At 44.4% G+C, this 24951-nt stretch overlaps 1 protein-coding gene across 1 annotated transcript in view; it reads left to right on the top strand.

Moving 5' to 3' along the window:
- Positions 1-8981, top strand: part of LOC139055931 (zinc finger FYVE domain-containing protein 21-like) — a 59397-nt gene extending 50416 nt beyond the window's left edge. The window contains exon 6 of the mRNA XM_070533591.1: positions 467-8981. Within this exon, the coding sequence (XP_070389692.1) occupies positions 467-508 (42 nt within the window). The 3' untranslated portion in view covers positions 509-8981. The remainder of the gene's footprint in view (positions 1-466) is intronic.
- The last annotated feature ends 15970 nt before the right edge of the window (positions 8982-24951 follow it).

Below are 24951 nucleotides of genomic sequence, written 5' to 3' on the forward strand. Positions count from 1 at the left end.
CTAAGGCTTCTAACCACGTGTACATAAACACAGATAGAGCATCTCAGTTGGCTGTTTAATGTGGTCCATTCACCCTGTGTCAAATATCACAATCGCGTATATATATATATATATTGTAACGGACAGTTAAGGGAATCCAGATACAACTATTTATTGTGGGCAAACTTGTGCCCTGGGGGTAAATAAAAAGCACTGCCGCGTTCTAAATGGGAGATCAGGAAGGCCTTCTTCTCTCTCGAGCGTCGCTTCATCTCGTCTTCTTCTTGTAGACGCGGACAATGGCCACCTGCGATGCGAGTGCGTGCGGCGAAAACACGTGCCATTATTTCGTCATCTTTTCCTTCAATACGCCGTTGTCGTCTTGAGGGAGCGCACGAACCTGCGCGCGTTGTTTAAATATTTCTGCCTTGTATCAATATGTATCACATTCTTGCTTGTGTTCTCTTTTGTGTGTGCACATTCACAGGCCTTCCGGATGATCCACAGCCCGGACGTGTCACCGGAATGACTGCAACAGGGCCCATTCAACAACCACGGCGGGCACTTCCTGCTGCTGCAGCCCCGCTGACTGGCAACGCTGCTGATACGACTCGCACTGTTTCACATCTGCAGTGCTGCTCCTGCTCTGACGTTTGGACATTCAGCATGTCTGCATGGTGCCGCCTGTGTGGATCTTGTACAGTTGGGGGGCAAACGATTGGATACCATGGGTGCCGCAACAAGAAATTGCAATAGTGTAGACTGATACAGACGAGAAGTCCAGCACACTTACTGCCGCGTGCTATGAAAACATTGCATCTGTCGAGCCTGTAAGTCCAGGCCACGAGAGAAATTCAGCATCTTGTTTCCAAGACTCTTGGGGCATCAAAATTTGTGCTCCTTGTCATGCATAAGTGCACACTGTTGCGCTATATGCAGTGCAGAATTGCACGTAACTTTACTTCATATCATACTGTGTCTGACGTGCAGTGGACGTCTTGTGATCAGAGCATGTGGTGTACTGTTAAAGATAGCATGCGAACTTGTCTTGGAAGGAGCCCACTGTGGGGCAAGTCCAGAAGGATCAGGCTCTGCAGGTCACTGACATGCAGCCGATGGTGCGGGTTGACCTGCATGTGCACCGATACCAGAGGGCACTGTTTCCTTCGCCATCCATTGCTGTATACTCTTCCCAGCGTGTGAGCCACAGCCATTTTACCGGTTGGTAGCTCTGAGGTCGACAAGATGAAAAAATAAATCTGCATAATGGTCTGAAAGCTTTTTTTTTGGTTGGCGATAATGTCTCTCTTTGGACTGCAGTGCATACAGCTTGTGTGTTTTTAGAACAACTTTAAAAAGCATATTTCCCACTTGACATATTGCAGATAGATTGCATGTTTTTGGGGATATCATTAGACAAAACAATTTGCATCTTCGTTTGCCTAGGTTTTCCAAAATTTTGTTGACTGAGAGGTGGCGAAACCAATTCATGTTTCTGCAGCTGCTCGCTTATCGAATAGCAAAGTGTGCAGTGTTTCCTTTTTTCTTGCAGAATGAACCAGGCAAGCAAACATGCGATGGGATTTGCTGCACAAAGCATACCAAAATGGGGGGGGGGATCCTATGTCGTTGCATAATTTCATTGAAAGTGAAGCAGGTAGGTATGAAGTTTTCTGCTAAATGTGTTAATGCAGAAACGCGGGTCGCTGTATATGTCTGTAGAAAAAATGTTGAAAAAGTCATAAACTGTCTGTCATTCACTGCTATGGCACCTGAGTAGGGCGGCCTTTGATTCATGTTTCTAGCAATTTGGAACAGTAACAGAGTTCTTGGCATCACTTCTTTAAACTCTCTGCTCTTGCAGTTAAGTCATCTCTGACAGCTCGATTCAGATTAGGAGAAAGTGAAACTTTATCATGTTATGGACAATTGTTCGTTCCTTACATGCGCACGACAAACATTTTCTTTTGACCTGTGTAACATTTCACAGCGAATTTTGAGTTTCTGGTTTGCACAAAAGCTAAATTTGTCGAGTGTCATTTCTTTGGCTGTGGTGACAGTGCTATGAAAGTGTATAGGCCATCTGCTACTGCTTCCTCTTGATATAGCAATGCCCTACTCTTCCTGCTTCAAGCGATATGAGAGAACTGGAATGCTTACACATCAAGGCATGTCTATTTGCTGTTTTCGGCATAGATGCATTGTGTCTTAGCCATGCTTTTTTAATGTTTCATTCATCACGAGCATGCATCTCATGTAACGTCAACTGCCTACCTTGGTAACAGTGCAGTCCTGCCAATTTTGTCTGTTCCTAGAAAAGTGTTCATGTACCCTCTGGTATTGTACCCAACAAGTCTTCCCAGTTCTCAGCCGAGCCACTGTCAAATTCTTCCTTTGTGGGTTACACCATTACTTCTAGGTTGTTGCAGAATTTATATTTTCATGAAAGGGCTCATTGCATTGGGGGAAAGTGGTGATTGTGGGCATCAGACAAGGCTTCCTGTGAGCCAATGTGGGCAACAAGTGGAAACAGGCTCGTTGGTCTGTCTATGGTCATTGTTACATTCATGCAACCTCTTGCTTTAAAATTCTCATTGTTTAATTGTTGTTGTTGTTAGGGGATGAGCGTGCAACAATTTGTCCTGCTTTGCCCATCGCGAATGCTTATGCTTGAAAGTCGTTTGCCACATTGGTTATGTCTCTTTAATTTGTTGTGCCAGACTACCCGAGTCTGCCAGAGACACTGTGTACAGTAAACCAATGCTCATTGACTGAGGGCAGCGCCTCGGGTAGCCTCGAGCAGCAAGTGTGGACAATACAAAGAAGGGCATGCATAAATTTCTTCAGGGCAGCTTGAGATGGTTGCATGACTACTAGCAGTGCTACTTGTCTTCTCGGCTGGCCTCACCATAATGTGGAGGTAAACTGTTGCGTGTGTGCATTGTGAAGCATGTATTGCATGAAATTGTAGGCCCATCATGTTACGTCACACAGCATTGCACAAGGTTTCCTAATCAAAAGTAGCATCCGTGAGGAGCATCGGTTCAGCAAGACAGGAACAAAAATTGGGTGTGAACAAGCAAGCTTGTCCCTATGCCTGTCGACTATGTTACAGGTGGGTTGTAGAGGTTGCCAGCACAGGCGTCTTTAACACTGTTGACCACTGCACTTTATAATCTAGTATGGATATTTCTCTATGGATATCTTCGCTGTTCTTTGTCATGAAAATGTTAACTTGACATCACTGTGGACAAAATTTGGAAATTCTTGGAATGTGTAGTAGCTAGAGGTGTCTGCACTGATGGACCGAAAATGAAGTCATCTGTATGTATTGGAAAATTAAGGGACAGCTATGACATGCAGAACGTAGTGTCCAAACTCCATTTGACAGGACGCGGTACTACAGTGGCAGATGAGAACATTAAGCGAGACTGTTGAATATTCCCGTTCACTGTTCTACTGTATATCCTTCAGCTGTCTTCCTGGGGGCTTTGGTGAATCATTCAGTACGTATTTGGTAGAAGCACACACTCTTTTATGAAGTATGCAAATGTGACAAACACTTTTAACGCTGCTCAGACAAGTATTTGTCACTGCTCAGACAAGCTATAAGTGTTAGCAGACGAGGGCATGTCATGGCCTTCAGCTGTACATGCCTGACACTCATTATTTTCACCATGTTGGCCTGTTTCTTCCATTAACTGTTAAATTTAGCCTCAATATGTGAGAATTGTTTGTTTACCTTACCCAAACAATACCAACAGAACGGCTGCTGCCTTTGAGCAGTGCACGCGGTTTTTGATAAGGTTGTAGCTACTTGGGGTGCAGTTCTAAACACTCGATTCTGCATAGCCACTGAGCCAACGGTGCAGACATTTTCGTGGAGCTCATTGGGACAATCACTGTACATATAATGCTCTGAAAAAAAAAAAAAGTCATAAGCAGGTGTTTTGCATGCAAATAGCTAATTGCCATCGGACAATGCAAGGCTAACAGAGAATTGATTTTTTATTTCTAAAGAGTTGCTCAGCTGACTGTACTCTTTCGGCCCTTGTAGTGTCCATTGTGAATGACAGGAACCATCCCACACAATTCGTGAAACAAAGTAAATAGAAAGTTACGCTTTCCATGTGAAGCCAGTATAGTCTTCAGGCAATTTCCAGAAATTTAGGTAAAATGGAGCAAGACAACCATTCTTTTGCGGAAAAATCAAACTACGATAATAATACTAGGTTTAACAGTGTACCTTTCACTTTAGGACGTCATCAGCACCGTACATTTGGGGCATCTGGCTCCACAGTTTTACTGTACAATAAAAATGTTGGAATAGCAGCTCAAACAAAATTTGACAAAAGTGATTTTTACGACTCATATACGAGGTACATTTTGAAAGTAAGTTCCGTCATTTTTTTTTTTTAAAGAAGGTACACCAGTTGAAACAATCGCCATAAGAATCTCCATCCGTTGCTGGCTCAACGACGGAAGCACTGTCAGCGTAGGAGGGATGACGCATGCGCAGAATGCCGAAGAAGAGAGTAGCAGCAGACCGGCATGCCAGTGGTCATTCGAGTACAAATCACGGTAGCAAACGAATGTATGCTGACAATGTGGTCACCAACGGAAGTGCTTGCTGTTATCTGGTATGAATGAGCACTTGTTCCCTGCAGTTGAAAGACGCGCTTTCAGGACGTCACTTAGAAAACAACACCGAGGTGGAGCAAGTTGTGCGACAATTTCTTGCATTAATGAGTTAGTGCCATCTTAGTTGAAATCAAGAAAAAGAAATGGGTATGGGCAGGACATGTAATGAGCAGGGAAGATAACCGATGGCCATTAAGGGTTACGGACTGGATTCTAAGGGAAGGGAAGCGTAGCAGGGGGTGGCAGAAAGTTTGGTGGGCGGATGAGATTAAGAAGTTTGCAGGGACGACATGGCCACAATTAGTACATGACCGGGGTAGTTGGAGAAGTAAGGGAGAGGCCTTTGCCCTGCAGTGGGCATAACCAGGCTGATGGTGATGATGATCATGAGTTTTACCAGAGTGGGTTCTTCAAGCTGACTGCATACTACGACAAATGTCTCAACGACAGTGGCGGATATGTGAAAAAATAGTGCAAGGTGTATAGGTCATGATGCCATGGTGTACTTTATTTTTTTTTTACAATATATTTCCCGTGTGAAAATAAATGACTAAACTTACTTTCACAACATCCCTCATAATAGCTCATCTTGCGGTGTGCGAATTTGACGCCAGCAGGGCTCAGTGGTTGTAAAATTGATATTAAGAGTAGCCAATTCGATTTCATTCGTGGGTGTCTTGGAGCATTTTCTAGAAGTGTAGAGGGCACTCATTGAACTCTTGTGCCAAACCTGTTCAATAGATGAAAAAGAAAGTGAAGATTGCTTCAAGGAGCTTGGCCTACGAATATTGAGAACTCGGCGTGTAGTGAGACTTGGAACAGGAGGTCTCAGCACCTGTGATAAGCTTTCTTTTTTGGTACAGTTATATTTCCGTCTTTCAACATTACCTGAGCCAACATAACGTTTGACGGAAATAAAATCCAACTTTCTCAGCTCCTACAATATAAAGTGTATGATACCTGTACATTTTTTTAAGAACACATCAAGTGCCGGTTCGCAACCTTTGAAACCCGGTGGCGACACTTGGCACCGTATCTATAACTTTGCTAAAAATGGTAAAATTAAAATTTTTCTATTTGTATAATGCTTGTGAAAGCTTTTTTGCACTAAACAAGAAGCGAGAAATCTCTGCCCAAAAAAGGAATTTCAGGGCCAAGAGGGCCAGTAATGTGCATTTAACTGCGCACTTAGATGCCAGCACCATGCCAGCTACTACAGTTCTCGGCTGTGGTGACGTCTGTATAAGAATCTCGCAACTCGTAACCTTCCATGGATGCTGCAGCAGCAGAACCAACAATATGTGCATGTCAGTAAATGTACACCGCTTAGAGAAGCATTGGACACTACTCGTGTTTGTTATTGCGACTTTTGTCGGTAACTGGTACAACTTCAGAAAGACATGTAAAGTACTGGGATAAATGGTAATGTGAGGAGTTGAGGAAATCTGCAGGGAATACTAGGAAGCCATTTGTTCGGCAACACGTAATTTGTATCCACAGGCATGAGCAGCTCTCTTAACTGCTAAGCGGGTCAGTTATGTGAAAAAATTAAGTGAGGCACATTGTTGTGATATTTAAGCATGTGAGTGATAAATGTTGTATGAAATGTAAAATTTTTGGCAATTTTTCACATTTCTCAGCTTCCGGATAATTTTCCCAGGAAAAAAAACTTTCCCGTACACTTTGAGATGCTGCTGCTTGGACCACCTTCTTTATTTCTCCACATATTTGGGGAATGAATATGTTGATGTGTAGCTTGGATCTGCATTTCTGTATCGAATGAACATACATCTGTGCTTGTATCTTGCATAGAGTTAATAATTCAACTGAAAGCTTAACCAATGTCAGGTAGTTTACATATGACCTTACCAATGATGTCGCACAATTGCTGGCACCGCCACCGAGAATAACATGTTATCAAAAAGTATTGTGCTCGTCTCTTCACATTCAGTAATTTTTCTTACTTGTGGCTCAAGAATCCTGTATAACATTCTTGTGTAGAATCTGTAAAAAATGGTCTTCAGCTTTAGCTTGTCCAGCATGTCACTTAAGAAAACAAGTTCTCAATTTATCTCGAAAGCGGATCTAAAATATTTCACCCAGGCCTTCTTGCATCAACGCCTGCCTCGCTGTAACATTGCATCCTAAATTCTCCTTCATCCTTCTTGCCAAAAGCTCCATATTTTGCTAATGGCAACGTCAAAGTATACTGACGTTTCTTTGGTAGAGTAATGCCCGCATTCTTTTTCTGGGATTCTTTGAAGTGCTACCCCTGTTGTTTTGCTGACATGTTTACAAGAACAGTCTTTAAATAATTAAGCTTAGTAGAAGACAAAGAAAGGTTCTTGACACGAAAGGTTGCAGGACTTGTAATAACTGTGGTAATGTGCCACTGGTGTGAACGAGCTAAAGAACTTCGCTTCTTTTCACGAACAGAAGTTGTTAATCATGTATTTATGTGCCTGAGTGATCAACCTGCACTTATACTGGGTCTTTCAATGAACACTTTCAAAATTTTTTAAAGGTTGCCTGTAGCAAATAGCACAATCCCAGTTCATAAGCTGGTCTACTCAGAAGCGGAAATTACTTGCACAAAAAAATGAAATGCGTAATCGACCAAATAACAAAAATTGTTAATTAACTGTAACTAATGATATGATGGCCCATATTGCAGCTTGCAAATTCTAGCCATGGAGTTCGTGAGGTGGATCCACTTGGAATGAATTCTCAGGATGACAACAGTGTCAAGTTGTTAATTACCGAACCTTGCAGAGAAATGCATTGGCATTGTCATTACTTTCTTAAGAAAACATATGCATTCAAGCACAGAACTAACTGGAATGCCAATGTATTTCTCAGCCAAGTTCAGGAATTAATATCTGGAAACTGGTGTCATCCCGAGAAGTCATTCCGAGTGGATCCGCCACGCGAAATCCATGGATAAAATTTATAAATTGCAATATGGGCCATAATGTCATTAGTTTAAACGTTAATTTGCGATTTTAATTCATCGTTATGAACTTAAATTTTTTTTGCAAGTAGTGTCTTCCATTTCGAGTAGACTGAACAAGAATTCTGCCATCTGCCACAGGTAACCTTTCAGGATTTTCGAAAGTGTTCACTGAAACACCCTGTATTTTTTAATGTTTCATTCTTCCGTTATGTTGGGCTTTTCTACATGAATTCTGTGACTGGCACAAACATTGAGTTGAAACAAGACATGTTCAAAGTCAGCACCTTGTCATCTCCGCATTGGGCATCGGTCTTGGCGTACAAAAATCAGCATTTTTGTCATGCTCACACTTAGTATTTGTACTTAACAATTCGCTATTACATGCCTCATTTTCTTTTTTCATCTTATTGCTATTGTCTTACTTTCTCTCAGGATGAACGAGACCAGTGGTCTCATGGAATGCACTGTGAAAGGAATGCGCACCTGTCGAATGCCTCTGTGGCGCATAGTTTTGGCCAAAATGTGGCAGTGTATGCTGCGTGTGTGTTGTGCATGTGGAGGATTAGATTTCCGCCTCCTCCCCCCCCCCCACACACACACTTTTCTCAGTGCGAACTTTGAACACTTTGACATTAGTATGCTGCTTCAAAGCTGCCTAATGACAATGAGAGATATTGTTGGCACAGAGATGTTTGACAAGCATTGTCAACTGGTCCTGATGCTCTTGTTTGCTTATTGTGGCATAAAGGAGCTGTTCTGCCTCCCAGCCGTGGCCAGCGATGGTCATCAAGACAGTCGGTAGTAGTAAAGGTAAAACTTGAGCAACGAATCAAGCGCGCCTGATGTGTTTGGGAGTGCTGCGCTATTATACAGTAATTTGTGTGGAAGTGTATATATCTTGTTTTTCCAGTGCTGATGTTTTCTCACCACCAAGAAGATTTGCTGAAATAGCTTCCTTTAATGTGCATGGCATTGTATAGCTGGCCAGTGAGGATGTGTGCATGTGTGTTCCTTTATACACTGCAGGCATTCAATATGCAAATTAATTTTGTTGCCTGACATACAAAGGGTTGCCGTTAGACAAGTGCCTTATGGAGTGTACCAGAGTATGTTTTATGTTGTCCATGTTTTATTCATGTTGTAGTGTACAGGAATTACTGTGTCCGTATACCAAGCCTGGTTTTGATGTGCACCTGTTCTTGCTCCCCATGCATGTACAACCCATGTTCTTGTACCAAGAGCGTTCTTAAAAACTGGGGAGTTTGCAACCAACTTATCTGAATGTAGTGTACTGTAGTGAGCTCGTGTGCAATGCTTCTGACATTACCCTACTGTTTACACGATTCACACAGTACCTGTTTTGGCATGCTTAAATAATAAAGCTGTATCATTGGTACGTTGAAATGTCCATCTTTGTGCGGGTGGAAACATTCTGAAACTTAACCACCATCACTACTGATGCTTTGCTGCAGCTGCATGCCTAGTGTGGCTTATAAAAGAACTTATGACCGGCAGGAACAAAGCAAGAGAGAGAGAGATAAGGAAAGAGGAGTTTAATCTAGTTTGGTTGGCTAACATATTAAAAAACAGTTAAGTGTGTGCTAATATCCAAAAGGGTCAAATAATGAATCTAATACTACCCTATTTGATTTAGTCCTTGAATTGAGTATTTACTATTCGTGAATATGATTATTTTTCAAATTGTTTTCAAAATTTTCATATCGCTGATTGTGCATAATGAATTACATGTAATTAATTGTAACTAGTTACATTTTCTATCTGTTTTGTAATTTAATTAGTAATTTTTTTACTCGGTAATTCTCACTGCAATTATGTTTCAGTAGCTAATTATATTTAACCAGTTACATTTTCCATGAAACAAGCTGCAACAGGTGACAGCGTTAAGCACTTAAATTTGGCAGGAACTACCGAGTACAATACGATAAAACATGCACATGGTTTACCTCTGTCCCACAATCGGTGTCCTGCAACTATGCCTTGGTCACTTAAACATGGCAGGCCTGCATATTTGCACTCTTCCCCTGGAAGTCCAACCTCGGAGCTTTTCTCTCATAATAATGATTGTCTGAATATATGTGATGCATGTTCGATTCAGCCCAGCACCAGAGAAATATTCAAGAATTTTTCACTCATTGAAAGGCGGCGCATACCCAATGACCCAAATTTGTGTCCAAGAGGTTCACTGAAATGTGGCACACACCGAGTGACCCATGTTGGCATCGGCGATTCATTCATTGGAGAGCGACAGATGTCCAGTGGCACATACGAAGGGACTCATTGAAGAGTGACAAATAAACGCCCATGGCACATACCAGCTGACCCAAGTTGAAATAAATGAGGTTCACTCAAGAGGGGCATGTGCCCATTGTAACATACTCACAATGACAGAAACGATTGATTTCTAACACAATTTCCTCAGCACAGCAGCACAATGCTCTACCCAGTGACCCAATTAGGTTGGCAGGAAAACAGTTACGAGACAAACAGAAAGATCCTGGAAAGTGCATGCAGCCAAGAAATGCCAATTGGATTAAAAATTAAATACTATGTTCTGTTCTGTAAGCTCGAAGCAGCTTATTTTTGTTTTAGGCTGGCAACTTTTGTTGCTCTTTTATGTTGACAACTGCATATATATTCAGTTTTACGATTAAAAGAGGGCAGTACCAGCCTGCTCGTTGACAGGAGCGATTCACCGTTTGTGTCTTCCGCACCCTTTTTCCATGTGGCCCCTTCGCAATACAAGATGAATGACGAGGATTAACTAAGGACAGCAGCCACCATGTTAAACTACAACCTGCCCCCTCTGTTCCTTGCTATATGCCAGGATACAGTGAACTAGAAAGTACACTGTAGCTGTGGACGTAAGCGTTTCTCAACTGCTTGGGAGCCCTCGTTGGAGATGAGCTGTCAAACAAGCTTTGCAAAGTGATGCTGCTCAGCGCACTTGGCTTGGAGGCGCAGCGGGTGTACTCAGTTTCATGTCAGACAAAGCAGACATCAGCACGGATGTCAAAGAAAATGGCACCGACGTTTTCAAAGAGGCACTTGCAGTGCTAGACAGGCATTTTGCCACAATGGTGAGTGAACTGATGGAGCGGCGCCGTTTTAAAAAGCGTCTACAACTGACGGAAAGCTTATCGAAACTTACTCCGTTGCCTGACGTGAGCTTGCTGCATTCTGCCACTTCAGTGACAGAACTGAGAAGGCGGTGCCTGACCAGCTTTTAGAAGGAGCACGTTGCAGCATATGAGCACCATATGTGCCTACTATGTGGGGGCTGGAGGGCATGATCCCCTCCCCGCTGCCTTCAAAATTTTCTGGGGGGCTGTGCCCCCTCCCCTGGAGATTTGCAGTTGGGTCAGGGGGCATCATGTCTTCTTTTGTACGGTTTTGGACAAATCAACAAAAAAATTGCCGCGGCTACATAAATTTGCCTTGCACCAGCAAAGGAGAAGTATGACAAGTTTTTTGATGCAGTTCACCATTAGGGATCCCGACTGGCAACGACAGCCGTCTGAACGTATACTGTTGGAAGTTTGTGGGGAATCACATGAACAGCCACTTGATGAGTCCAGGTGTTTCTTTCGTGTGCATTCTCTTCTAAGGCTTCAAACCCTTCCCGAACACCCAAATCAACTTGACTCAAAACATCATCTATGAACTTGCTTTTAAAAATAACCCCGGCAGAACATATCCTTGCGAAGATAAATAAAATGCTTATAGCAAAATAAATGGGACTCTGAGCTCTATTATAAACTACACAGCATTAAGCCCATCTTGAGCGAATGGTGGAGTGCCAAATACTGGGAGCAGTTGTATACGAGCTAGTCTTATGCGTAGGTGTATCTACTGGGGAGGTGAGGGGCCTTTGCCCCCCTCTCAGAACTGGGGGCTTGAAGCTTGAAGTACTATGGTGTTAGGCTGCTGAGCACGAGGTCGCGGGATCGAATCACGGCCATGGCGGCCGCATTTCGATGGGGGCGAAATGCGAAAACACCCGTGTACTTAGATTTAGGTGCACGTTAAAGAACCCCAGGTGGTCAAAATTTCCGGAGTCCCCCACTGCGGCGTGCCTCATAATCAGAAAGTGGTTTTGGCACGTAAAACCCCATATATTATTATTATTTAAGCTTGAAGTACGACATATTTGCAGGCTCGCGGAGGGACAGTGGCTGGTGGTTATGAAGGCATGGGCGGTGCTTCATCATAGACTTGAGTTGTACGCGACTATAGCAACCACTGACTTTTTTTAGGTATTTCATGAACAGTTGGCAATATTTTAACAACTTCTAAGTTAGAAAGGTCGCTTGAAAATGGCCTTCTAGAATGCCGTTTAATATTCAAAAGCTGCATGCAAGTGGCTGAAATTCGCTGTACGATGCATAGGTCCAGTGCCCATGATGAACCAACGGTTGTCTTCCCATTGGTACCCTCCCCATTGTGATTGTGCTTCACAACACAGTGGTCATGATAGCCTTCACATTGTGCTCATGAAATTGAAGTTTCTGTGTTAGTTACAAAACCTATTTGAATGCGTTTAAACACTGCGGGTTCAGCGATGTCACTAAATCCATTTGATTGGTAGACGTGCACAAGCGTGTCAGAGAGCTAATTTGCCAAAACGAAGTGGAATAAATTCCGTGTTCAGATTTAGAACACAACAGGTGAATAAGACATATTGAGTGCGTAAAAAAGGGCGTAAGCATCGGTATGGCTGAGCTCTTTCGTGCACGACTGACCAAACCGCATCCGTTTCTCACCGCTTCCGAACAAGCCAGTATTTCACATCTGCTTTCAGGTAGATTAAGGGCGAAAATGTGGTATTTGACATACATGTATGGCGCTCTGGTAATTGTAGTCGGTGTGTTAAAAGCATGCGGCCAAGCCCATTGATATCTGGGGGTCAACGTGCCAAAACCACGATTTAAGTGAGGCACGCCGTAACAGGGAACTCCTGAATAATTTTGACCACCAGGGGATCTTTGACGTGCCCCCTATGCATGGGAGATGGGCTTTTTCCATTTCGCCCGCATCGAAATGTGGCCGCAACGGCCGGGATTTGATCCCGCGGCCATCGCGTCTGCACGCGGCGCCGTGGACGACGAACGTGAAGAGGTCACTCGCGTACATGGGAGCTGTTACGAAATTTACCCAATAATCTACAACTCGAAGCACTCGCACATCTCGTGTACATTTACGTCTACTGAGGCAAGCGTGATTGCGCACACCTATCTCTCACTTAGGTGCGCGTTGCACGGCCGAGGGGTAAGCTTTCGATTTGCGTTGATTGCCGTGCATGATTCACGGCAACGCTTCGCCCTAGTTTTGAGTGGGTAATTAAATTGGCGACGTATATGATGCTTTCATACTGATTATAAAGTTCGCATATGGCTGCCTTTAATAAAGGTAGCTATATGCGCTCTCCGCGCAATAACAGTACTGTTCGCAGCATTCGTCGTGGCGAGTGCGGCGTGCCACTTTCGCCAGAATTATTGCGACGACGATTTATCACCGATATATTTAATAAGTGGAACTTCGAGCGATTATATTTTTTGAGTCCTCAATCCATGCTTCCACATCTGCACTTCTATGCGCAGGGTATTTTCACTGATGTGATATCGAGTCAGCACGCTGCGAGCCCAGTGTGCATCGCTTCCTCGACTCTTAATTACGATCACCATATTTCGTTTTCAGAGACTCTGCTGGTCTCTAGCATTAACCAATTCGTTGACCAGTTGAACTGCTGGTCAACGAATTGGTTAATGCTAGAGACCAGGCCCGGGCCCGGGGGGGCCCGGCCCCCCCCCCCCTCCGAAATTAGGATGCATACCCCCCCCCCTTCCCGCACCACGCCATCACTTCACACACACATTCCTAAAGCACCACCAAATGAATGTTGAGACTTGACTGCTATTCGGCGGTCAACATTTTGCTGCCTTTTCACCTCCTTATGAATGGAGGCAGTTATCGGCGTCTCCTGGGATGTGAAGGCCGATTTCTTCACCATTTGGGTGCCCGCGCGATTAACTCGAGATCCATTCCGTTATCACCGTCTATTCCACGGTCACGCGCATTCTTGTTGCTTTGTTAGTTCAACATTCTTCGTTTAGACAGATCCAGGGACCAGGAAAGGGATTCAGTTCGTGCACTGGTCTTTATGCACGTGGAACGAGTTGCGGCCAGAGAAAATGCCAATTGTGTTGAACTTTTCTTTTCGTTTCATTATTTCCTCGAGTGACGGCTCGCCGCGACGCTCGCCGGCTCGCCGCGAGCAGACACTCCGGAGGTATCCAGTAATACGACATATTGTAAAGGCCGCATGATGACGATTTTGTTTGCATCTGCGATTGGCTGGCGCAGTAGCCTAACTCCGCGTGGTCCTTGTGCCTTTGTTGCCAGCTGCTGTTCTTTTATGTTCTATTCTACTAAAGTAATCTTTATTTTACACTTTCGCTTCGTTACTTGTTCTTGGCAGAGTTCTTTCTGCGCGAGTCTATTTGACGGGGTTCTTTGTTTGCCAAGTAAAGGAGAGGTGTATCGCACAGGAGTACCCGTAAAATACACCCTATTTCATTTCTCTTTTGTATGTTTACGCGTATTTATGGCGAATGGTGGGCGTTATTCAAATTTGTACTAGTAAAGGTAGCCCCTCCCCCTCATTTGCATATAGATGTTACCTTGTGTTGCCCCCCCCCCCCCCCCCGAAAAAAAAATCCTGGGTACGTGCCTGCTTCGATTAAAAGTGTCATTGAGAAAATTGTCGAGCAGCATGAAAAACTGACAATACAGCTTTCTGTAGCATAATACGTTCTACATAAGGGATTTTCCAAGCGTGAAAGAAGCCTGCGAATACACGCGGCGTGCCTCGAACGGTAGTCCCACGGCAATGTTGCGTAATACGGTGTTATCGCCCTTGGACTTTACACGGAACTTCACGGCGAAGGCGACGGCTGTAATTCGCTTGGAGTGTCCGTATTGTTGCTCTCGCAATAAAGAAATTACGTAATGAAATCACACCGAGCGCTTCACAAAGGCCAGCAAATCGTCAGTTTTCGCATTGCACGTTGTGCGTAACCTCCCACAAGTTATGCAACCCGAAGGAAATCAGCCGCGAGCTCATCTCCAGCCCCCGATTCTGGCGAAGCTCGGTGCATTTCGGACGGTCCAAGGGCCGGACAGGAAGGTTCCGTGATGGCACTGCTCCGGGAACAAGGCACCGTCTTTTCCAGTCTGGCGCGAATAAACGTCGTAAATCCTAATACGTACAGTCCCAGAAAGTTCCACGTCGTGCTAACCGAACATTTAAGCTCCAACGCCGTACGCAAAATCTTGGCGGAAGTCAGGCGCGTACCCAAGGCCCCCCCCCCCCCCTCCCCACTCACGCCACTTCTCACACACATTCCTAAAGCACCGCCAAATCAATGTTGAAACTAGACAGCTATTCAGTGGTCAACATTTTGCTGCCTTTTTCACTCCTTTTGGATGGCGGTAGTTATCGGCATCTTCTAGGATGTGAAGGCCAGTTTCCTTATCGATTCGGTGCCCACGCGATTGACTCGAGATGCATTCAGTTGTCACAGTCTCATTTTTTTTTTGACAGTCACGTGCATCGCTGTTGCTTCGTTAGTTCAACCTTCTTTGTTTTAGACTTATCCAGGGACCAGGAAAGGGAGTCGTTTTGTGGTCGGCTGGTCTGTATGCACGTGGAACGAGTTGCGGCCAGAGACAATGCCAAATGCAACTTTTCCTTTTGCTTCATTATTTTCTCGAGTAACGGCTCGCCGGGACGCTGACAGATTCTCGGAACCATATACCCGCGATAGGGGTTAGATAAGGTGGGAAATAAAATAATCAACAGCGTCCATCATCAAACCCTGAAATACCCCTTAAACTCATTAGCAATGTGACTGTCACCCGTTAACTCGTCTGGTTTTCCCTAATTGTAGAGCTCTTTTCGTGCAAAATTGCCAACTGGAAACAGGAGTCGCAAGGAGTTGAGGAATGAGGCGGTCTACTAAAGGAGAGAGCCAAGGCAACAGCCAAACAGGAAGGAAAAGCGAAAGTTAGTAGAGTTAGTAGCGAAAAGCGAAAAGTCAGTAGAGTCCGAAGATTGATCACTGAATCGTAGAAATTATGAAACAACACACACACAAGATCAAACAAAGAAGCTGGAGCAAATCTGTACGCAGCAGCTTGCAGCAGAATCAGAGATGTATGTTGGCAACAGTTTTTTTTTCATTTTTGGTAGACCACCGTGTAATAATAATAATGATGCAATGGTGCTCATAAAGAGGAACTATTATGAGGTCAGGTTTGTAAGGGCGAGGGGTGAGTAAAATTTGAGTAAAATTCATCTACAAAAATTCATCATTTGCAATAAAAGAAGTACAAAAAGTGCGAAACGAAGTTTCTTCTTAACAAAAAGTATTTCCAGTTTGACAGACGCAACACAGGAGGCAACAACTGGTGGAGCACATGTTGTTGGATCAATGAGTGTACAGCCTATGCCGTTCGTTCGGCTGTGTGGTGCAGTTCTTGTGGCGCTCTGGCACTCCGTACTTATATATGGAGCGTACTTGAGTGCTTTTGATTCCTCGGGGAGCTGGGAACTTATGACATACCACAGAAACTCCCTCAAACAAGCCGTAGTGTGTAGCCAGTACGGCTGTCGTAGACAACGTAGCCCGCACACTTTTCATAAAGAGTGTACTTGCACGAGCACTTGCAACAGGTTTGCGGGGCCAATAAATTATCAGAAATTAAACCGAAATATGAAGGAGCAGTGATTCATTTGTGAACTACGTAGCGCACCGTATCTAGATACATGGACACAGAGGTCACAGTCACACGAGCAAAAAAGGTCGTTAAGGTCAGACTTGTACACATTACAGCAAAAAAAAAAAAAAAATAACCGATTACAATCGCGATTCCTTCGGTGAAAAATGTCGATTAAAGTTACGAGATATTATTTCCGAAATAGGGAAATAAGCATATACATGGACGTTCCAGTTACTTTTGTGCTGCAATGAATAAAATAACGTTTTGTTAAAAAAAGTAAGTGGGATGTCAGTGCATTTTTAAAGCGACTTTGATGGTGCATACCTCCAAGCTGGTGTGATTCTGTAAATACATTCCAACTGGATACACCTCGCACACTCGCCAGCCACAATTCGCAAATTGCAATATGTGCATTAAGGTAGTTAATTAAGAAGTTAATTTTGAATGTTTTAAAGTACTTGTATATGTGTTTCAGTTTCTCGTTGAAGTAATGTCCACCTCCCTGAATAAACCAGCTCAATGAATAGAATTGTGTTTTCTGCAACAGGCGATGTTTTTACAAATTTCAGAACTATGGGAAATGATAACCCCGTATTGTAAGGATTGGGGTCGGGCATGAAATAGGTGGTAGCTGGCCCATGTCGTCCGACTCATCCACGCTGAGGACGTTGTTGAAGAGGGACTTGTTCTCATCGAGAACGAGGAATATGGATTTACAATATCTACATGAAGGTTGGAGAACGTTACATTTCATCAGTCTAGCATGACTGAAAGAAAAAACATCCCAAGCAGCCGTAAACGACTGCTTAAAAACACTCTGTCCTCCCTACCCTGGGTGAGGGAAAGCTGCTGTTCAACCTTCCGCCAACTGGAGCGTCCAAAGTCATCGAGTCGACCCGCCTTTGAGGCGTAGGGTTCACACACCCACTTCCGCACTTTGCTTTCACTGAACACACCGAAGTGAGAGGGTTCTCGTAGATAGAGGTCTTCACCCAAGCAAGCGCCTCTTAACCCCAGAGCTGACCCCGCAATCAGTAGCTGCCGCATCTGTCCATTGACTTCACGACTTCAGGGTCCCGTGAGAAAGCACCGCAAAACATAATTTTCCAGGAGTTCTCTTGCCCCACGCAAACCGTGAAGGCGGCAGAGGATCAACTAACAATACTCGGCCTGCTGAACGTGGCTAGACATGCCGGCGCCGTTGGGCTGTTGAGGAGGCGCATTGTTGTCTTTATAAAGCGATTCGTCGCAGCGGGCTGGGAAGGTTTCGGAGGCCGCTTCTCCGAAGATCGCCAGCCCCCGCAGGCCGATCGTAACAGCTCCTCCATGGCCCGGAAAATCTCCACTGACCAGTGCTGATAACCGCTGGACAGGAAGAGAATGGCTGGTGGCAAGCGGGAGGGGGGGAGGGCATGCCTTGGCTTGCAGCGACCAGCTGTGAAATGATGACGCCACCCCAAAACATCCAAGGACAGGTGACTGCAAAGCGAACCCCACAACACGGCTTTGCGCCGAGATGACGTGTCTTGGATCTCACTTTAGGCCTGCTAGGCTTCAAAGCAAACAAAAGTGCAGAAACAACAAATGCTGCATTTCGCTATGCCAATTTCTGTAGGAATTTCATGCTGACAAATTCAGCAATCATTGATGGAGCCCTGTTAAATTATAGGGGATCTTCTTCGCTTAACAAAATTAACAATAACAACCCCAAAATTTTGGCTGGATCCCTAAATGCAGAATTCGAATTAGACTGCTCAAACCATCCTCATTGCTATGCAACTTTCCCTTCTTATATCTAACGGAGAAATTGTACTCTTGGAGAGTGAGGCTTCGTCGGAGCAAGCGGCCATTCATGTGTGACATTTGATGGAGCCACGTCAGAGGACAGTGGTCGGTCTCGAAGATGAACCTCGCTCTGTACACGACAACTTCTGGGCTGCCCAAACTAAACAAGCACGTTCCTTCTCTGAAGCGCTGTAGGCTTCCTCTCTTAGAGTTAGTTTACGGCTGGCATAGAGGATAGGATGTTCCTTATTATCGTCGCCGACCTGACTAAGTACCACGCCCATACCCCTGTCGCTTGCGTCGCACTGAACTATGAATTACTTGTGTAGTCTGGCGCGCGAAGCACAGGATGAGAACCATAGCATTTTCAAATTTCGGAAAGCGTTCTCGTTATCCTTATACAAGTGCACGCTATTCGGTGCTCCCTTTCGGGGGGCGTCTGTTAAAAGGCTTGCTATTTGCGAGTAATTCATAAAGTACCGTTGATAGTACCCCACAATCCCAGAAATGAACAAATGTCTGTTTTCGTGCGTGGCTGTGAAAAATATCCAATCCTAGCTATTTTCAGCTCGGCTGGCCGTCTCGTGCCCTGACCGACAACATGGCCCAGGTAAGTAACCTGCGAGCAGCCAAACCTACACTTTTCCGCCTTCATTGTTAAGCCTGCTTCGCTCAATCATGAGAACACATGTTTGAGGTGCGATACGTGCTCTTTCCAGCTGCCCGAAAGAATTGCTACATCATCAAGGTATGGCAAGGCAAACTCCAGCAAGTCTTTTTTTATTCAAGTACCCTAAAGGCCCATGTGGGCATTACATAGGGGTGTTACACTAAATTAGTGATAGATAGAGTATACGCATTTAAACAAATAATGCATGCTACAATAAAAATAACACAAGTGGAAAAACAGGAAAACAAACAAAAGGAAACCAGTAAGAGCAATACAACGACACGTCCTAAACGCTGAAGATACATATAGATTTAAAATGGGCGTTACGCAAAATCATCGTAACTTGGTCACTTCATACAAGGAAGAATGCTTGCTAAAAACGTACTCATACCAGCAGATACTGCATGAAACAATGAAAAGCACAACCAGAAAAAATTTTATGCAGTACAAGTGGCTCTCTGCTCTCCTAGAACACAACCATTTGCGCAAGGAACATCAAAATATGGGGAGGAAGAAAAGTTAAATAAGAGTAAAATAAGAAGAAAAAAAAGGCGCGCAGCAACACAGTGATGCCTATAACAAATGAGCAAGAGACTACTATGTTAGTACGTTAAGATAGTGTTTTAGTTTTGCTAGGAAATGATGACTTAGAGCTGACACACTTTGATTTGGTAATATATTCCAATGATATATATTCCAATATGGTGCGCTGCAGTGACCATAGGATGGTAAGAACTCGAATCAGCCTAGACTTAAGGAGGGAACGGAAGAAACTGGTGCATAAGCAGCCGATCAATGAGTTAGCGGTAAAAGGGAAAATAGAGGAATTCCAGATCAAGCTACAGAACAGGTATTCGGCTTTAACTCAGGAAGAGGACCTTAGTGTTGAAGCAATGAACGACAATCTTGTGGGCATCATTAAGGAGTGTGCAATAGAAGTCGGTGGTAACTCCGTTAGACAGGATACCAGTAAGCTATCGCAGGAGACGAAAGATATGGTCAACAAACGCCAATGTATGAAAGCCTCTAACCCTACAGCTAAATCAACAAGCGTAAGACAGCTGGCATAAGGAAGTATAATATGGATAGAATTGAACATGCTCTCAGCAACGGAGGAAGCCTAAAAGCAGTGAAGACGAAACTAGGAATTGGCAAGAATCAGATGTATGCGTTAAGAGACAAAGCCGGCAATATCATTACTAAAATGGATGAGATAGTTAAAGTGGCTGAAGAGTTCTATAGAGATTTATACAGTACCAGTGGCACCCACGACGATAATGGAAGAGAAAATAGTCTAGAGGAATTCGAAATCCCACAGGTAACGCCGGGAGAAGTAAAGAAAGCCTTGGGAGCTATGCAAAGGGGAAAGGCAGCTGGGGAGGATCAGGTAACAGCAGATTTGTTGAAGGATGGTAGGCAGATTGTTCTAGAAAAACTGGCCACTCTGTATACGCAATGCCTCATGGCTTCGAGCGTACCGGAATCTTGGAATGACGCTCTAAAATAATCCTAATCCATAGGAAAGGGGACGCGAAACGCTTGAAAATTATAGACCGATCAGCTTACTGTCCGTTGCCTACAAAGTATTTACTAAGGTAATCGCAAATAGAATCAGGAACACCTTAGACTTCTGTCGACGAAACGACCAGGCAGGATTCCGTAAAGGCTACTCAACAATAAACCGTATTCACACTATCAATCAGGTGATAGAGTAATGCGCGGAATATAACCAACCCTTATATATAACTATCATTGATTACGAGAAAGCGCTTGATTCTGTCGAAACCTCAGCAGTCATGGAGGCATTACGAAATCAGGGTGTAGACGAGCCGTATGTAAAAATATTGATAAATATCTATAGCAGCTCCACAGCCGCCGTAGTACTCCATAAAGAAAGCAACAAACTCCCAATAAAAAAAGGCGTCAGGCAGGGAGATACGATCTCTCCAATGCTATTCACAGCGTGTCTACAGGAGGTATTCAGAGCCCTGGATTGGGAAGAATTGTGGATACAATTAATGGAGAATGCCGTAGTAACTTGCGATTCGCTGATGATATTGCCTTGCTTAGTAACTCAGGGGACCAGTTGCAATGCATGCTCACTGACCTGGAGAGGCAAAGCAGAAGAGTGGGTCTAAAAATTAATCTGCAGAAAACTAAAGTAATGTTTACCAATCTCAGAAGAGAACAGCAATTTTCAATAGGTAGCGAGGCACTAGAAGTGGTAAGCGAATATATCTACTTAGGGCAGGTAGTGACGGCGGATCCGGATCATGAGACGGAAATAATCGGAAAAATAAGAATTGGCTGGGGTGCGTTTGGCAGGCATTCTCAGATCATGAACAGCAGGTTGCCATTATCCCTCAAGAGAAAAGTGTATAATAGCTGTGTCTTACCAGTACTCACCTACGGGGCAGAAACCTGGAGGCTTACGAAAAGGGTTCTACTCAAATTGAGGACGACGCAACGAGCTATGGAAAGAAGAATGATGGGTGTAACGTTAAGGGATAAGAAAAGAGCAGATTGGGTTAGGGAACAAACACGAGTTAATAACATCTTAGTTGAAATCAAGAAAAAGAAATGGGCATGAGCAGGGCATGTAGTGAGGAGGGAAGATAACCGATGGTCAGTAAGGGTTACGGACTGGATTCCAAGGAAGCGAAGCGTAGCTGGGGGCGGCAGAAAGTTAGGTGGACGGATGAGATTAAGAAGTTTGCAGGGACGACATGGCCACAATTAGTACATGACAGGGGTTGTTGGAGAAGTATGGGAGAGGTCATTGCCCTGCAGTGGGCGTAACCAGGCTGCTGCTGCTGCTGCTGCTGATGATGATGATGATGTCGCGAGAAAGAGGGGCGAATGACTCAAGAAGTTAGTGCGCACAAGAACGACCTGCACTTTAAAGGAATGATCAAGGCGCAGGAAGATACCGACCCGCAGTGATATAGCTTGTGAAAATGGGAAAGAAGTCCTATCAGCTTTCTATTTTGTAGCGAGGGGAGGTTTAGAGATATTTTTATGTTAGTGATGCTAGAAGTTCATGAGTATTTTTTGGTGATGAAGCGGGCAGTTTTGTTCTTGACCGACTCGAGCTTGTTTGTGAGGTACGACTGATGCGAATTCCAAATAAAAGACCCATACTCCATGTTCGAATGAACCAGTGTCGTATAGGCTAATAATTTAGCGGACTTGTTTGCCAGCTACCCACCACCGAGCCCAACAGGGGGATGCTGCGAGACCCGAAGGAAATGCAGACGCCAGCTGTACATAGCTACTATAACCTAATAGTTCCAACGTTGGATGAGCTACACCATGATGATGATGATGTGTGTTTTTTTGTGGCGCAAGGGCCAGGTTTGGCCAAAGAGCGCCATGACAAGTTGTAATGTTGACGATGTATTATGGAAGATGTGACTTGGCTGTAAAGTGGCCTAAAAATATTCGCTGTAGAGTGCGTAAAATTAACTTGTTATAAAATTATGGCGATGACAGATGACGAATACTATGAACACTAAAATCCATCGTGAAAGAATGATGCAGAATAGAAAGTATATGAGATGGTAAAAATGCCTGGAGCACTGTTGCCTCGCCAGAGCCCTTCAAACACAAGGGCCTAGAGGCACGTGCTACACGAAAGAACTATCGCAGCGCCATCCTCTGAAGAGAGGAGACGCTACGAACATGTTGGGCTAACGACATGCAACACAACATCTTTCAGATAACTTAGGACTGCGTTAGTGTCGAAGAGCGGTTCTGGGCCGAGTAACATTACAGGATGAAGGGGAATATGCTGCCGGTATGCTAACGGAAAATGTTTCTTTCTGTCAGATTCGGCTTTCCGACACTCCAGGAGGACATGGAGGACGGTCAGCCTCTCCCCGCATCTACCGCAAGTTGGAGGATCATTTTCAGTGAGTAAGAAGTTGTGTGTACCAAATGTGTGTCCTATTCTGAGGCGACAGAATAGGACATCTGTTCGCCGTGATTTTGTTACGGAGGGCCAAGAACCTAACTGTGGCTTTATCACGTGCAGTTTGTTATTTACTTCTACGTCCCACTTACGTTGCCAGTGGTTTCGCAGTTTCCTTCTTAAGAAAGGCTTCAGGTCCGTGACAGGGACCGAAGCAGTAGGACTGACTGTATGCAATGAAATTGATGTGGCCATCTGGTCTGCTAGAACGTTACCCTCGATGCCCCTATGTCCAGGCACCCAGCATATAATGACATGCTGGTTAGACATATACGCTCTACAGAGGACGGAATAGAGCTCAATAATTACGGGGTTTCTGTGTTTACAGTGTGACTTCAAGGCTTTTACCACGCTTAAGGAGTCTGTAAATAAAATTGTTTTTTGAACATTTGATTTTCTGATATGTTTCATAGCCGACAGTAGTGCATAGGCCTCAGCCGTAAATATGCTTGTTTCAGGGTGCAGTACACCGGATTCCGAGAAGGATGGGCCAATGGCTGCGTAGGACACCCCGGCATGCGACTTAGAAGCGTCCGTATAAAACTCTGTGCACGAGTACTTGTACTGGAGCTCCAAGAAGTGCATTTTGATATGTGTCTCTGACGCATGTTTAGTGACCTGTACAAAGGATGTGTCACATTCTATCAGCTGCCACTCCCAGGGTGGTACTAGCTTAGCTGGAGGCATTAGGCGTTGGTCGAGAACTGGGACATCCATTTCCGTGCTAAGTTCTCTTGCACGCAGTGAGAAAGGACGTCTCACAGAGGGTCTGTTATGAAAAAGTGTTTCACATGTCAAGTCGTTAACGGTTGTGAAACACGGATGTCCCTTATTAGAGCGCACTTTCAGAAAATAGTTGAAGCTGATGTAAGTTCTCCGAAAATGGAGTGACCACTCATCGGACTCAACATACAAACTTTCAACAGGGCTTGTTCTAAATGCCCCAGTGGCCAGACGGATTCCCAGATGGTGTACGGGGTCTAACATCTTTAGCGCGCTCGGGGCGGCAGAGTGATACACTGCGGCTCCATAGTCTATTCGCGACCGAACTAGGCTCCTGTAAAGATTCAACAGGCACTTCCTGTCACTACCCCATGTTGTGTATGATAGGATTTTAAGTAGCTTCATTGTTTTTAGACATTTTTCTTTAACATGTTTTATGTGAGGAATGAAAGTGAGCCTAGAGTCAAGAATAACACCAAGGAATTTGTGTTCTTTGCTGACAGGAATTTGGTGTCCGCCCAGTTCTACACAAGGATCTAGGACCAGGCCTCTCTTTCTTGTGAAGAGAACACAAGCACTTTTGTGGGGGTTGACCTTAAATCCGTTTTCGTTTGCCCACTTGGAAACCTTGTTCAAGCCCTGCTGTACCTGTCTTTCGCATACTGTAAGGTTGCAGGATTTGAAGCCTATTTGTATATCATCTACGTATACGGAATAAAAAATGGCAGGTGGTAGTGAAGCACGTAGCGTGTTCATCTTTACGATAAAGAGAGTGCGGCTGAGCACGCCTCCCTGGGGTACACCAGTTTCTTGCGTAAAGGGACGTGAGAGTTCATTGCCGACTTTTACTCGGAAGGTACGATTTGACAAATAGCTTTCAATTGTGTTCAGCATATTTCCACGGATGCCAATTGCCGACAGGTCTCGTAAGATCCCGTAACGCCATGCCGTGTCATATGCCTTCTCCATATCGAGGAATATCGATAGAAAAAACTGTTTATGTATAAAGGCATCGCGGATATTTCCTTCCATGCGCACAAGATGATCGGTTGTGGACCGCCCTTCTCGGAATCCACACTGATAAGGATCGAGTATATTGTTGAGCTCAAGGAAATGTATAAGTCTGCGATTTATCATTTTTTCAAAAAGCTTACACAGACAATTAGTTAGAGCTATCGGACGGTAACTAGCCGCCAAGGAAGGGTCTTTTCCCTGCTTTAGGACAGGAACCACAATCGCTTCTTTCCATGTGGATGGGAGGTACCCCGAAGCCCAAATAGTATTGTATAGTGTAAGAAGTGTAACTTGTGCGTCAGTATGTAGGTGCCTGATCATGTCATACATGACTCTGTCTGGTCCCGGTGCAGTGCTTTTACATGTGTTCAAGGCAGCTCTCAACTCGGCAATACCGAAAGGCCGGTTATACTGTTC

The sequence above is a fragment of the Dermacentor albipictus genome, chromosome 2, assembly GCF_038994185.2.
Source record: "Dermacentor albipictus isolate Rhodes 1998 colony chromosome 2, USDA_Dalb.pri_finalv2, whole genome shotgun sequence".
Taxonomy (NCBI): Eukaryota; Metazoa; Arthropoda; class Arachnida; order Ixodida; family Ixodidae; genus Dermacentor; species Dermacentor albipictus.